This window comes from Pelobates fuscus, chromosome 6 (genome assembly GCF_036172605.1).
Source record: "Pelobates fuscus isolate aPelFus1 chromosome 6, aPelFus1.pri, whole genome shotgun sequence".
Taxonomy (NCBI): domain Eukaryota; kingdom Metazoa; phylum Chordata; class Amphibia; order Anura; family Pelobatidae; genus Pelobates; species Pelobates fuscus.
The window spans coordinates 44,735,079-44,750,969 of record NC_086322.1 but is presented as its reverse complement, the minus strand read 5'-3'; the positions used below and the strand labels follow the sequence as shown (position 1 = coordinate 44,750,969).

General features: G+C 45.1%; 1 protein-coding gene across 2 annotated transcripts in view; it reads right to left on the bottom strand.

The window, feature by feature from the left end:
* The window catches only part of IMMT (inner membrane mitochondrial protein), a 42,005-nt gene that overhangs the window by 20,306 nt on the left and 5,808 nt on the right, over positions 1-15,891 (bottom strand). For both annotated transcript variants that reach the window (XM_063457640.1, XM_063457641.1), the window contains exon 2: positions 748-821. In XM_063457640.1, the coding sequence (XP_063313710.1) occupies positions 748-821 (74 nt within the window). The remainder of the gene's footprint in view (positions 1-747; positions 822-15,891) is intronic.

Genomic DNA, 15,891 nt, shown 5'->3' with positions numbered 1-15,891 from the left:
TTACATGAAGACAGTATATGTTTACACACAATATACACTACAACTCCCTGTATCAAATACAATGGAAGAACAAAGCAAACAAATGAGCAAAGGGACACTTGTGTCACCAGAACCACTACCACTTAATGTAGTTGATCTGCTGCCTATAACCGGTCACTGCAGGCTGAGCACTGTAAACGCTGCCTTTTCAGAAAAACAACAAGTGTTTAAATTACTGCCTAGGAACACCTCTAGTGGCAGTAACTCGGACGGACACTAGAGGTGCTTCCTAGTCCAGTGTTGCACAATGTTCAGCACTGCTGTTTATCGCCTTCACGCTCTGCATGGAGGCACGGAATGTTCCCCATAGAGATGCATTGATTCAATGCATCTCTATGTGGAGATGCTGATTGGTGCAGCGCGGCATTTAGCTTAGCATGCGCAATAGCCTCTCAATGCTTTCCTATGGGAAAGCATTGGATTGGCTAAGATCATCAAGATTGAGTATCTCAGACATGGAGGCGGGGCTTCTGAGATATGGCGTGTAAAAACACCTTTCCTGTTCGATCGGAAGGGAGGAGGCGGTCCCCCTCTATAGTTAAACACTATAGTGTCAGAAATACAAACTACACAGCAGCTCGTAAGACAATGTACACAAAGAAACAAAAAGCCTTAATTACACATGCTAGTTTGTTGATCATTATTTACAAATGAATTTACATAAAGAGACAATAGAATATATTAAATACAATTAATAAAATTATATACCCAGATGATTCGCTGGTGGAGTAGGCTCTTGATGGACGTATGCGTCTGAGAGATGTTTTGGCACAAAGGCATTCCTAGAGAGGAAAAAAAAAACCAAAGTTTATCATTACAGATTTCCCTTTATGTTTTAAAGTGTGTGTCTTGTAAAGCTCTATGAATTATAGACTATTGCTACAGTGTACTGTTAATAAACAAGGAGAATGTTGTAAAATATATCTAACTGTTCAATATATAAGCACATCCTAGCAGCAAAACTGTATAGACTAACCAGTTAGATGCAGATAAACAGATGACATGAGTTTTTAACTTCAACTCAGACAAGGTTTAACCAGTCCCTCGCCCTTAGGGAATAGTTAGAGAGATGCAGGAAACATCTCAATTCAGTGGTCTTTTAGTTTTAACCCTGCAATGTTAGACATTCTAGTTTTATGGAAACTGCAAAGTTTGCATTACAGGGTGCTTCCCTGTGAGAACCGAGTCAAACTCTGTAACTAATCAAATGCTGTTATGGTGCATGCGCACTAGCCTCCTAATGTTACCTTTGTCGGTACATATACCTGGTCATGTCCACTGATAGAGCCAGTTCATTCGGACATCATGTTATCAGCAATACTAGATTTATGTAAACCTGTAGATATCAGGGTATGTGCAGGGAGATGCTCCCAAAAGCATGTCCTATGACAACTCAATCCAGGACTCCGCAATGCCATTTCTAATCCAAAACAATGATAGGTACAACTTCAGTTGAGTCTTTATTATTTCCTCAGCTACTATGAAATGCCAAGTAATATGCCGTGAGTAATACATTCCATGGAAAAAAGCCTACAACTGTACCAAACCCAAGATTCCCTGTGACTCACAAGTCCCACATACAGTTTTTAATGTTAAAATCACTTATTCAAAACCAGCAACAAAAGGAAGCAAATACAAGGCTTACAGAATAAAAAGAACAAGACAGATTGAAAGAGTAAATTGTGTGTAATTGTCTTAACTGACACTGGCATCATGTGCAAGCCCCTGGCATTTTAAAATTCATCCATTTCAGATCTTCAAACTCTGCCTGGTATTAGCAAATAAGAGTCATTTCTGACCAAGGGAAACAAGATTAACGATCAGACTGCAGATCACATTACTGGCTTACAATCCCTAACTACAGAGCTAGAATGAATAATCTCTATTCCTTAGTGAAAGATACGAGATCTGTTTTAAAATATTTTATTTATTACTGGTATTTATAAAGTGCCAACAGATTCCGCAGCGCTGTACAATTAGCGGAGGACGTACAATATACACAGACAAATACAAAAAGGTAGAGAGGGCCCTGCCTGTAAGCTGAGATCTAACCATTTAAGCTATTTTATACAAAGTGCATAGCTAGATTACCCGTGAGCTTACAATCTAAATGTTACTGTGGGGATTTGAGACAGGAGGTAGCAGGGGAAAATACTGTGGTTGGTTTTAAAGCTGTTGTATACAGCAAACAGAGACTCCAGGGAATGAGGCAAAAATGTGATTCTTCGTGAACTAATTTGCAAATGCCCACCCAGAATCCTTTGCAGTAGTAACATCACTGCAGATTTGTGATTTCTGTTCTGTGGGAAAAGAAAGTCTTGTGTCTTGACTGGTGGGCAGATTTTTGTTTAACATTTTATTAAATGATATATTACTTTTTATTATTTTTTCTGTTTATCGTAATAAAGTTAATCCTTTCTAAATTTTATTTCAGAATACAACTTGATTTATTTTGGCTTCCTGAACTACATACATCCCAGATGGTGATTGTATCTACATAATGCTTCAATACTGGAGCAGGTCCATGCTCTATTCCATGTGAGTGGGATACCATTTTTTTGTATGCACAGTCACTTTACTATACATGCTGCACTATTTGATATCCTTACTCTTGTCTTCACATATCTGATACACTGGAAAGTCTACCATTATCACTGCTAAATACATATCCCAAGACGAGGATTATACCTTCCACACTTAATATAGCTCTACAAATTGTGAGTGAGCTTTCGCTACAATACTTTATTTCACTTATTTATAAGGATATGTTGCACTATTATTGTTCCCATTTTTTCCTCTGAGATACCGAATATTGTGTGACAAAGACTGTTGACATATGTACATATATGTTGTATGTGTGATCTCACTTATGGGTAAAAAGAAATTTCTTAGGCGCAGTCACCTACTTGTATTTTCACAAGGTTTTGTGAATCCTTGTAGGATTGACTGCTGTCTCCCTTTTAAGTATATAGTGAGCACCTAATTTTGTATAAAACTTTTTTTTTTTTTTTTTTTAAAGATATATTGGGCTTAAGTTTGAAATTGTCCTTTTCTCCTCAATTCCAAGTTTAATAAATACAGATTAGCCTGGCTCAGTTAAATTAATATACCTGGTGTCTACCTTTCTGTAGAGTTTTACATACAAGTCTATGCTTGCATCTATTGTCAGACTTCTAACAGGCATTCTAATTGCTCTACTACCTACCTGGATAAAAAGGTGTATAGACATGGGATCTGCAGGATGATTTAGTGAGGAAATAGTTTGCATTATTTTCAAACTGGTTACGCACTCTGGGTGTGGAGGCTGTGCAACAATTGCAGATAGAGCTGCCGTTTACAAGAAGCTGTGCGAGTTTATTCACTATATTCAGTCAATTAAAGGAACACTATAGTCACCTAAATTACTTTAGCTAAATAAAGCAGTTTTAGTGTATAGATCGTTCCCCTGCAATTTCACTGCTCAATTCACTGTCATTTAGGAGTTAAACCACTTTGTTTCTGTTTATGCAGCCCTAGCCACACCTCCCCTGGCTATGATTGACAGAGCCTGCATGAAAAAAAAAACTGGTGTCACTTTCAAACAGATGTAATTTACCTTAAATAATTGTATCTCAATCTCTAAATTGAACTTTAATCACATACAGGAGGCTCTTGCAGGGTCTAGCAAGCTATTAACATAGCAGGGGATAATAAAATCTTAATTAAACAGAGCTTGCAATAAAGAAAGCCTAAATAGGGCTCTCTTTACAGGAAGTGTTTATGGAAGGCTGTGCAAGTCACATGCAGGGAGGTGTGACTAGGGTTCATAAACAAAGGGATTTAACTCCTAAATGGCAGAGGATTGAGCAGTGAGGCTGCAGTGGCATGATCTATACACCAAAACTGCTTCACTAAGCTAAAGTTGTTCAGGTGACTGTAGTGTCCCTTTAAACTATGAACAACAAAATTCTGCCCAACAGAGCAAGTTTTGTCTCTTTCTTAGAAGTATTTTTAAGATCATGGATTCCGGCCTAGAAGTATTTTTAAGATCATGGTGAATGTGTGAACGGTCATGAAATCAAAGTGAATTTCAAATTCTAAGCCAAAATAATTAAACTGAAATAATAACTGCCTGGGAAGTTTTCGAACGCAGTTATTTTACACTAAAAATGTGATTCACAAAAATATATATACCTGCACACTATTAGGAAGTGGAGGAAAGATCTGATGATTATTGGCTTGACCTTATGCAATAATGAGACATGTGCCTCGTTTCCACTGAACGGTACAGTTCGGGTCGGTATGGTACGCTGTTTTGAGTGTTTCCATTATGAAAGTAGCCCATACAACCAAACCAAACCGCACCATTCCTGGTCCCCCTTCAGATGTAAGGCCATAGGAAATGGTACGGTTAGGGCTAAGCTACTGGCGTCACACCATACAATCCATTGATTGGCGGACATGAAAACGTCAATGCTCACGACAAATGACACGCTAGGCATTTGGTCTAAACCTTGCATGCCCCAAGGGGGTCCGACTTGCAGTGGAAATGCTCACCTGAATAGGCTGGCCTATTCTAACCCTTCCAAACCGTACTGACCCGCTCAGTGGCATTAGTATACTCTGGGTGTCATGTGATCACGTTATCTTGACATCATACGAATAGGTTTATTATACGTTAGTACGTACTGGATTGTATGAAAGACAATGATCTGAAAACATTAGATATACTGTATTGATGTTGTGTGTGCTGCACTGGATTTCAAAAGTCATATGTTTAACCCTTTAAGACCGGAGGGCGTACTATTACGCCCTATTTTAAGCGGCTCTAAACGCCACCGGGCGTAATAGTATGCCCTCCGTTTTTTTCTTACTTACCCGGTCGCCGGCGATCCCACGCCGGCGATCGAGGTTAGGGGGGACTCCCAGGGAGCCCCCCGCGGCACGTCCTTCCTCCTGGGAGCCCCCCCGGCCATGTGAGAGTGAGGTCCTTGCGAGGACCTCACAATCTCATGGCCGGGTTAGCTGGCTCAGGCATTGCCAGCAGGGGGACTGCCTGTAATGACAGTTAGTCCCCCTGCTGCCTGAATTCAATAAAAAAAAAAAATAAAAAAAAAATAAAAAAAAATTATATATATATATATATATTTTTTTTTTTTTTTAATTGAATTGAATTCAATTCAATTTAATTGAATTCAATTATATATACACACACACACAGTCTAGGTGTATTTTACTATATATATATATATATATATATATATATATATATATATATATATATATATATATAAATATCAAATTACACGTAGACTGATACTGATTAAATATATATAATTGTTGGGGCGTGGCCTGGACGCTGATGAAAATGGCCGCATAGAACGAGTGCTCCGCACCCCGGCGCTCAATAAAGCCCTGTAATCTGCTACAGCCCCGATCTCGGAGCAGTGAACCGTGCCCTGAGCACCCCCTTTACCACGGCCGAATGTCCAGCCGCAGAATTACTAAGAAAAAAGGCACCACCGAAGCATTATCCGTGGCGAACATGTTTGCCGCCCAGAGGCCTGCTGCACGTGGCGTGCCCTCGACTGCAAGCCCCGGTGCCACTCTCCTCGAGGACCCCCTCCGGGCCCACGACACCCCATCGGAGGCAGCTTCTAGTGCCATCCTACAGTCCCTAGCGGACGTTGAAGGATACCTGGCCGAGGAAATCCAGCGCACGGCCACAGAGGTAAAAGCAGAGATAGCCGCCATTGGAGGCCGCACAACCCGCATCGAGCTGCAACTCGGCAAGGCGGTACAAGCCCACAATCAGGCGGTTTCCGTCACAAACACCCTCCTTACCAGAGTGACGAACCTGGAACTGGAGCTTGAGGACGTCTCCAATCGCTCCAGGAGAAACAATCTGCGCATACGTGGATTACCGGAATCGGTGGCGGATGCGACCCTTGAGGAGACACTGGTCGCCTGCTTCAAACAGAGCCTCCCCGACATCCCGGCACATCTGTGGATGGTGGACAGGGTACATAGAGCCCTGCGGGCCCGAGGACCAAAGAATAGCCCGCCCCGTGATGTTATCATCAAATGGCACTACTACACGACCAAGGAGGCCATCTTGAGACACAGCAGGACGACTGCCTTTGCCCACGAGGAGACCAGCTTCCAAATTTACCAAGACGTGGCGCCGGCCACTCTGCTCCGACGGAAGGAGTGGAAACCGGTCACTGATTTGCTGAGAAACAACGGCCTGCGCTTTGCCTGGGGCTACCCGTTCAAGATATTGGTCTTCAAGGGCCCCAGGCCATCGGTGCTGCTCCCTACAACGGACATACCCACGTTTCTGGCTGATCTGGGCTTGGACTTGCCGGAGGACTTCCAGCCCCCACAGTCGCACACAGGGACTCTCGCCAGGCTAGACTTTGCCGCCGAAACCCAAGATATCCAGCGGGAATGACGCCGGGAGGGAGCGCCCAGAGGGGCTCCATTGCAGAAGGCAGGGGGACCTGCTACAGCCTTTGGACGCTTTGATATCACTTAAGTATACAGAAATGCCCTGGTTTTACTCTGTTTTTGGTTTGTGTTAGACTTAGGTTCCTCTCTTTCCATAAACTCTGATAATGGGGGAATATAACAGTGTGGGGACATGTCATCAGATGTATGCTACTACCCCTGAAACCCTCTGCTACCCTGGGGGGCACACTGGGCTTTAGTACCGAGGGGATTAGCTTTGATGCTCCCATAGTTAGCTGATGCTGCATGATACTTCAGGGGACTGAGATAGCAGCCGCTGCTCCTTATGCAATGTTATAATGTATATTTTATATGCTGGTAGTCTGTGGGCAAAGATAGTGCGCCCTGAAATGCCCTGACACCGGGAGTTTTCATCCCATAATTCTGGTCCCGTTTCAACCTGATGCTAGCGGTGTGAAGGCAGGGTACAGGTTGACACTGTTTAATGGGCTGGGAGGATACCATGATACGGCGTGCTTTGGCACTCCAGCACGGGCCTCTGAGAGGGAGGTGATTGAGAAGTGACTTCTGTTGGGGGGGGGGGGGGGAGGACTTGATTGTGGAGGGGACGCCTTGAGGAGGCAGGTTATTATTAATAGTTTATTTTCGCTAACGACCAGCAGGGGGAAAAATTATTGAAAAAATAATATATATATATATAATAAGAAATTACCCAAAAAAAAAAAAAAAAAAAAAAAAAAACACGCAAGAAAAATAATGGGGGAAAAATCATAAAGACAAAAAAAAAATAAAAAAAAATAAAAAAGAAACGGCACAGAAAATGACAGACAAATGACCGCTTTCCACATAATGAGCAAGATGGCAGAGGGGTATGCTGTAGATGGCGGGAAGCAGGGGGCAAGTACCCTTATACAAACAATAGAGCGGGACGCAGGCCACACTGGCTGATTGGCCGGTGGGTGTGAGCCCGCCTCAAGGCAGAGTCACAGGGAGGGGGTGGGACCCTGACTTAGACGCGCCTGTTGGGCGGCTTCCTCTACATAGCTGGCGCACATGCAGCCTCTCTGGCGGGTGCTCCTGTGGATGCGCGCAGGGGGGTGGGATGACTCACGGTGCCGCTCGTGCCTCGTGGCGCTGCGGGGATATCCTGGCGCGGCTCCCTGGGTCTTCCCCCCCTCCCCCCTCATTGCTAACAGGGCTCAGGGATCGGGAGCTGGTATACAACGTCCTTAGACGTTTCGCTCTGATTGAGCAATGCCGGGGTGCTCTTCGGCTGAGTTTCCCCCCCGTTTTGAGGTGATTCCCCTGACGCGGAGGTGACCCACCCCCAGAGCTCCTGGCATAGTATAAGTCCCGGAATTGTACAGTACAGTGTATATAAGTGTTTTGTTCTAACGTTGGAAATACCAACGTAAATCTCGCTCTCTCTCTTTTTCTCTCCTTTTCTCTCTCTTTTTTCCTCTATAGCCCCCTTTTTTTTTCCCATACCCTCTCTCCCTTTACCTCTCCCCCGACCCCTCCCCCCCCCCGACCCAACCCACCACACCCGGACCTGCTGGGGGAGACGACTAGGTCGCCTGTCTTGGACTAGCAGGGCGTGCGGACAACCGCACACACATAACCAGGCATAGTACATTTCCAAGTAACTACACGAAATGGAACTAAAACTAACGTCACTAAACGTTAACGGGCTCAACAGCCCAAATAAACGACGGCTTCTCTTCCGTGAACTCAGACGGCAGAAGGCCGACATAGCATATATTCAAGAAACCCACCTCTCACGCATCTCAGGGCCACAGCTCACGAACCATGTGTACACCAGAGCATACGCCTCTAGGGCACTTTGTAAGAGGAATGGGGTTGAGATACTGATCCATAAAGATTGCCCACTCGCTGTAACTCACACATATGAGGATAGAGAGGGGCGGTACGTGGTCCTGTCAGGCATGCTTCATTCTAACACATACCATCTGATCAATGTCTATGCGCCCAATGTCCCTGACAGAGCATTCTGGACAGACCTGGAGACACTGATCCTAGGACTTCCCAGGGGAATCCTGCTATTAGGTGGTGATCTCAACGCCACACCTTGCCCAGCAGCAGACAGGGGTGGAGGCCCGGGACTACCTAGGTCCCAGAATAAGGGAGGACAAGACAAACTCTTCAACGCATTCCTAGACCACACGGGCCTTCTAGACCCTTGGAGGATACAGCACCCGAGTGTACGTGACTACACTTTTTACTCAGCTGTCCACACCACTTATTCCCGAATAGACATGTTCCTAGTTAACTCGCTTGCCATGTCGTGGTTGAAAACCTCGGACATAAACCTCATCAGCTGGTCCGACCACGCTGACATTGCCATAACCCTAAAAGTGCCGGGCCCCCATACCTCCTGGAGGTGGAGGCTCAACGCCTCCATACTCAGACACCCCCAGACAAAGGAAGCAATTTTAGCAGACATCATACGCTACTTTCAGGAAAATGACACCCCGGACGTATCACCCACTACACTGTGGGCGGCTCATAAGCCGGTGATTAGAGGACTGCTTATTAAGACAGCCACACACCTAAAGAAGAAAAAACTTGAGAAGTTAGCGGAGCTACAGAAGCTCTTGCGCAGGGCGGAGACACGAAACCAACAGGGAGCCACCCCACATACCACTAGAGACCTAGCAGACATTAGGCGACAACTCAGAGAGCTCATGCTGGACGAGGTCAGTAGAGACATGGTCCGCTCCAAACGTTTTTACTATGAAAAATCCAACAAAATGGATACGTTACTAGCGCGAGCCCTGAGACCCAAACGCACAACGTCTAACATCATAGCCATCAAAGACACTCAGGGGCGCGTACTTAACAACCCAAGGGATATCAATGAAGAATTTACTAAATTTTATGCCCAAGTCTATAACCACTCCCCGACACTTACGACTACGAATAACATGCACCTAGACCTTGTTACGGACTTCTTGCGGCAGGCCCATCTGCCGCTACTCCCGGCGCACAAAACTGCGCCCTTGGGAGCACCCATAGGACACGATGAAATAGACAGGGCAATCACAGCCCTCAAGGGGGGGAAGGCCCCGGGCCCAGATGGGTTCGACGGTGCTTACTACAAAACTTTCAGGGAACAGCTGATCCCCCACCTAGCCGCAATGTACATGACTTGGACAGACAACGACTCACCCAACGTGGACCTCTCCACAGCAGACATAGTCCTGATTCCCAAACCTGACCGAGACCTCACTGAGGTGGCCAATTATCGCCCTATTTCCCTCATCAACTTTGATCTTAAAGTATATGCAAAGATCTTGGCCACTAGACTCAACCTCATTCTCCCAGAACTAGTACACCCTGACCAAGTGGGTTTTGTCCCCGACAGACAACTATACGGCAACACGAGACGAGCCGTGGACATAGTGTGGTGGGCAAGCACGAAGCGAACGCCTTCTCTGGTCCTCTCCCTGGACGCAGAGAAGGCCTTCGACAGAATACAATGGCCATATCTGTTTGCCCTCCTAGAGGAAATGCACCTTCCCGAAACATTTATCAGGGCGACTAAGGCTCTGTACACCGCCCCAAGAGCACAAATGCTCATCCCAGGAGCGCAGCCAGTTCCCTTTGACCTGAAAAACGGCACCCGCCAGGGCTGCCCCCTTTCTCCCCTCCTTTTTGTTTTAGCGCTGGAACCCCTATTGCACCTCATCCGAACAGACAATGCGATCAAAGGCGTACAGGTTGCGTCCGATGAATTTAAAATCTCGGCTTATGCCGATGATCTCTTACTTACCATAACAGACCCTAAAGAAACAATCCCTCATGTCCTTAAGCTTCTTGACATGTACCACCAGGTATCTGGATACAAAATCAATATAGCAAAATCGGTCGGCATGCCGATAGGGCTCTCAGACGCAGACATCCTCTGGCTGCAATGCACTACGGCCCTTAAAATAAGCACACAGCCCATAAAATATCTAGGGATTAAGCTCACACGAGACCACAAGGAACTATACAAGGTAAACCACCAAAGGCTAATCGATACCCTACGCAGAGACCTAGACCGCTGGCATGACAAACCCATCTCATGGATGGGACGGCTACACGCCATTAAAATGAACCTCCTTCCGCGCCTCCTCTTCATCTTCCAGGCGCTACCCGTGGCAGTAACTAAAAACGACCTTAAACCCCTACAGACCGCAATAGACAATTTCATATGGGCAGGGAAGAGGCACAGAGTAGCAAGACACACACTGTATACCCCTAAGAGCAGAGGGGGACTGGGGCTCCCGAACCTCCACCTCTACTACTTGGCAGCCCACCTAGCACAAATTATAGAGTGGCACTCACCGCCTGACACACACAGGTGGGTTGACCTAGAAACACACCTTATGTCCGCCGACCTCCCCCAGTACTGGATCTGGGTCCCGAAACCTGACCGCCCAGAGATCCGCACTTCCTGCCCGGCCATCCTAAACTCAATTCGGATATGGAATACTACAGCTCATAAATATGCCCTCACGTACCCTGTCTCGCCTCTGACGCCCTACCTTCGCAATAAAGCCTTCCCTCCTGGCATGACCCCAAGGGACTTCCGAGGTCTTGAGGACACGGGAGCGCAACGTTACTGTCACCTGTTTCAGGATGGTACATTCCACACTTTTGACAATCTGAAAACTAGGGCCCCCCTAACCAATAAAGACTATTTTCGATATCTTCAACTTAGGGACTTTGCCAAGAAACCCAACATAGCAGCAGCGGCCAGGGCAAAGCCCACGTTCTTTGAAGCATTATGCATGTCTGGCGGGCCGCGTACCGGCCTTATCACTCGCTTGTATGAGCAGCTAAGCGCACCCACAAAAGACTCCCAAACGCCCTCGTACATACTTCAGTGGGAAGCTGACCTCCGTCAAACCCTGGATAGCGGGGATTGGCAAGACATATGGGAGGCAGCGGCCAAGTCCTCAATCTGTGTTATTCACCAAGAGCAATGTTATAAAACACTGATGAGGTGGTATACCACCCCAGTCAAACTACACAGAATGGGCAAAACATCCTCCGATGTATGTTGGCGAGGCTGTGGGGAAAAAGGTACCTACCTCCACATGTGGTGGACCTGCCCGAAAGTCTCCCTATACTGGGAACAGGTAGCTCAACTCACGACAGACGTTCTCAAACGACCATTCCAGCCCGACCCCTGGACGTGCCTATTGGCCAAACCGATAGATAACCTCTTGAACAGAGAACAAAAACTGGTGAACAAAATCAACTTAGCGGCCTGGCGCGCCCTGGCGCAGACGTGGCTCCAGGTTGACACTCCACACATGGACAGAACCATAGGCAATATCAAAGAGGCCTGCCTTATGGATCAACTCACGGCCCAGGTGCGAGACACATACACACACTTCCGTAGGGTCTGGGAACCCTGGGAGGAATACATAGATCCCTGAACAAGTGCCCCGCATACTCGCAGGGACATGGAGACTACCTTTCGGGCGGACGCCTGCCTTCTCCCGACATCGGGTCCAACTCACCTCTACTCAGCCCTCCCCCCCCCCCTCTCTCTTTTTCTTCTCTCTCTCTCTCGCAACCTCACAAACAGACCGGGGGAAAACAACGCTGTCATATACTCTAAACTCCCTCTTATCATGCTACCGGTCTTCCCTTCTCTTTCCTTCTTTTCTTGAATTTCAGTTTGTTAAAAATGTTAAGTAGGTATAACTGTTTAAAGTGACAGCTCCTCACAGTGCAGAGACCATATGAGTTGCCTCAGTAACAAGCGGCTCACAACGACCTCACTGTAAACCGTGAAATGCGTATGGCACACTGCAAATGCTGGCCTTTGCGTAGGCCCCTACAAGCTACTCTAAAAGGGCGTTTTTCCTTCACCAAGGCACCTATAGATGCCTAGTTGATACATTACAAACCAGAAAGGTGCAGAGACAGGTCACAGCATGTAATGTCGATTGCCCGAGTCCACTTCATTGAGCATATATGGGCTTCTGCGTAAGCCGCACTGTTATGTTAACGGTTGAATTGTCTTACTATACCGCCATGGGCTTCTGCGCAAGCCATCCAACTGTCTTATTAAATTGCATGTTGCTCTATGTCACGACCAAAAATAAAGAATTTAAAAAAAAATATATATATAATTGTTATATATAGAATATAAAAAAAATGTAAATACGTTAAATAAAATAAAAAAATAATTAAAAATAAATATATAGAGGTGTGTTATTTCGTTCTAACCGTATTGTGATAATATATATATTTATATCAAAATACACGTAGAACGAAATAATATATATATATATCTATATATCACTATATATTAATTCTACACATATATTTATGTAATATTGTTACATAGTTAGGTATCTTAATTACAATTAGCGGGACCTGCCTGACAACCCATGCCGAAAGTATAGGGAATTTAATTTGCTAGCACTATATTTAACCCTATAACTTTCCAAGACACCATAAAACCTGTACATGGGGGGTACTGTTTTACTTGGGAGACTTCGCTGAACACAAATATTGGTGTTTCAAAAAAAGTAAAATGTATTACAACGATGATATCGCCAGTAAAAGTGACTTTTTTGCATTTTTCACGCACAAACAGCACTTACACAGACGATATTATTGCTGTGATACTTTTTACTGTTTTGAAACACAAATATTTGTGTTCAGCGAAGTCTCCTGAGTACAATAGTACCCCTCATGTACGGGTTTTATGGTGTTTTCAAAAGTTACAGCATCAAATATGAGGCTTGTGTTTCATATTTTTCACATTAAAATTCGCCAGATTGCTTATGTTGCTTTTGTGACCGTATGGTAGCCCAAGAATGAAAATTACCCCTATGATGGCATATCATTTGCAATAGTAGACAACCCAAGGTATTGCAAATGGGGTATGTCCAGTCTTTTTTAGTAGCCACTTAGTCACAAACACTGGTCAAAATTGGCGTTTGTTGCATTTTTCACACACAAACAAATACGAACGCTAACTTTGGCCAGTGTTTGTGACCAAATGGCTACTAAAAAAGACTGGACATACCCAATTTGCAATACCTTGGGTTGTCTACTATTGCAAATGGTATGCCATTATGGGTGTAAATTTAATTCCTGGGCTACTATACAGTCTCAAAGGCAACGTAACCAATCTGGCGAATTTCAATTTCAAATGTAACGTGCTAGATTTGACCCTGTAACTTCTCAAAACAACATAAAACCTGTAAATAGGGGGTACGGTTTTACACGTGAGACTGCTAAATACAAATATGTGTATTTTATTGCAGTAAAAGCAAACAGTATTATGACATTGACAGTTAAAATGTCATGTAGAACTAAAAAAGTGAAAAAAAATTCATAAAACACAATTTGCTCTTAGTCCTCCAATTAAAAGAAATAGGATTCATAAAATAATATGAGATTAGCAACGATCAATGCACAGGGGATTAATTCACAATTTAAAATATATACAATCCTTGAATTTTTAAAAAAGGAACAAATTCAGATAGCAGCTCTCCAAGAAACCCATTGGAAAATACAAGAAAAAAACCAAACAATCTTAAATCTTAAAAGTTTTTTCCTACTAGAATTAGCGCCTCTTTGAGGAGTAGCCTTTTTATTTTCGAGAAATATTTCCCTAAAAATGTTACATCAGGAATTAGATATAGAAGGCAGATACATTATTTAAGTAGCAGAAATTAATAATCAAAAATATACGTTAGTTAATATATATCCGCCAAATCAATCACAAATTACATTTATTAAAAAAAGTGCTTAATAAAATTGAATGTGTTAAAATGGGCCGAGTTATCGTTATGGGAGACTTCAACTGTGTTCTTGATGTAGAGCTTGATCGGAGCTCTAAAACAAAAAGTAGCAATTAGAGAAACTTGAAGGTGAATGCTAAAAAAATTTCAGAACTGATTAAACAAGCTCAATTACTGGATTATTGGAGGATATTCCACACGAAAGAAAAGGATTTTTCTTGTTTCTCAAAATCCTTCTGTTCATATTCTAGAATTGATCTGTTCCTGGGGGATAGAAATTGTCAGGGTACCTGAGGCCTCTACCTCTAAGGGAGGTAGAGACTTGGTGATTTATCCGTCCAGGCGAGCTGTTTCCTCCGTTCCTCGCGGTTCATCCAGTCACTTAAACACCGGCCGCGAGGAATCCACGTCCTTTTCTAGCAGGACGCTCAATACGTGACGTCATGACGCTATCACGAGCAATCTGTCACTCAAGTGTCCGATATCCAATCGGTACTTGTCAGAGGCGTGATTTCCATCCAGAGCCAGGGTATTTAAGCTTACTCCTTACTTCAGCTCATTGCCCTGTCGTGGTTCTAGCCTGTCTAGTCACTCAGTGCTCTGGTATTCTAGTTTGCTCTATTGGTTTTGACTCGGCTCGTTGTACTATCCTGCTTCTCTGTTATCCCTTGACCCGGCTTGTCTCTCGCTTATCTGTCTTCTCGTTCCCTCGACCTCGGCTTGTCTCTGACTATTCTTTATTACTCTCGGTACGTTAGTCCGGCCATTCTAAGGCCCGGTATACGTACCTTTCCACTCTTTGTACTCTGCGTGTTGGATCCCTGTCCCGATCCTGACAGAAATTTAGCAAGTCAAATTAAAAAGGTTTTTATAGAGGGGCGGGGCCTAACTGTCATGGAGGACAGACGTGTTTCACTGAAGCTCCTCCACAATTTTGCCAACGAAAGCAAGACAAGGCCCCATCAAGCTTAATTTCGGAACCACCTAGAGCCCACTCCGGCGCCTGACACTGCTGGGCCTGGTTGTAGGGGTCGGTGCCCCGGTAAAAATCGAGTAACCACGCGTGTGACAACATGCGGCCTTGTGTGCACCAGGCGGGAGAGACGGACGCTCTCCCGCTACGAGGATACCCAGCGACTGCTACGGAGAGACAGACGCCCCGTTACCCCCCCCCCCTTGGGACCGTCGGGGGTGAACACGGTCCAACACGGGAGAGCTACGCTTCACAGAGGTGAGGGGGAGGTGAAGGCCAGCAAACAAGCGACTCACATAACTGCCGACTCACCCCTAATGGCGGACACCTCGTGCCTCCCTCGCAAACAAGATCTCAGACCTGAGACCACGCTAGAGACCAAACTAGAGGCTATCATGGCAGCATTCTGGCTGAAGCTGGAGAAAAGGGCACTGCAACATGCCCTGCAGCAGGCAAGCAGCTCCTCACCTAGACAACGCCCCCCGCGCACACGGAAAATACCTGCGGCTCCCGCAGGGAAGAGGATCACGCGGATAAGGTTGATCAGGCCTCATACATCGTCCCAACACAAACAAAAGCAAAGCCTGAACCCTACCTTTGCTCACCGCCGAAGACCTCCGGCACCTCTAACAACCACCACCCGAGGGACTG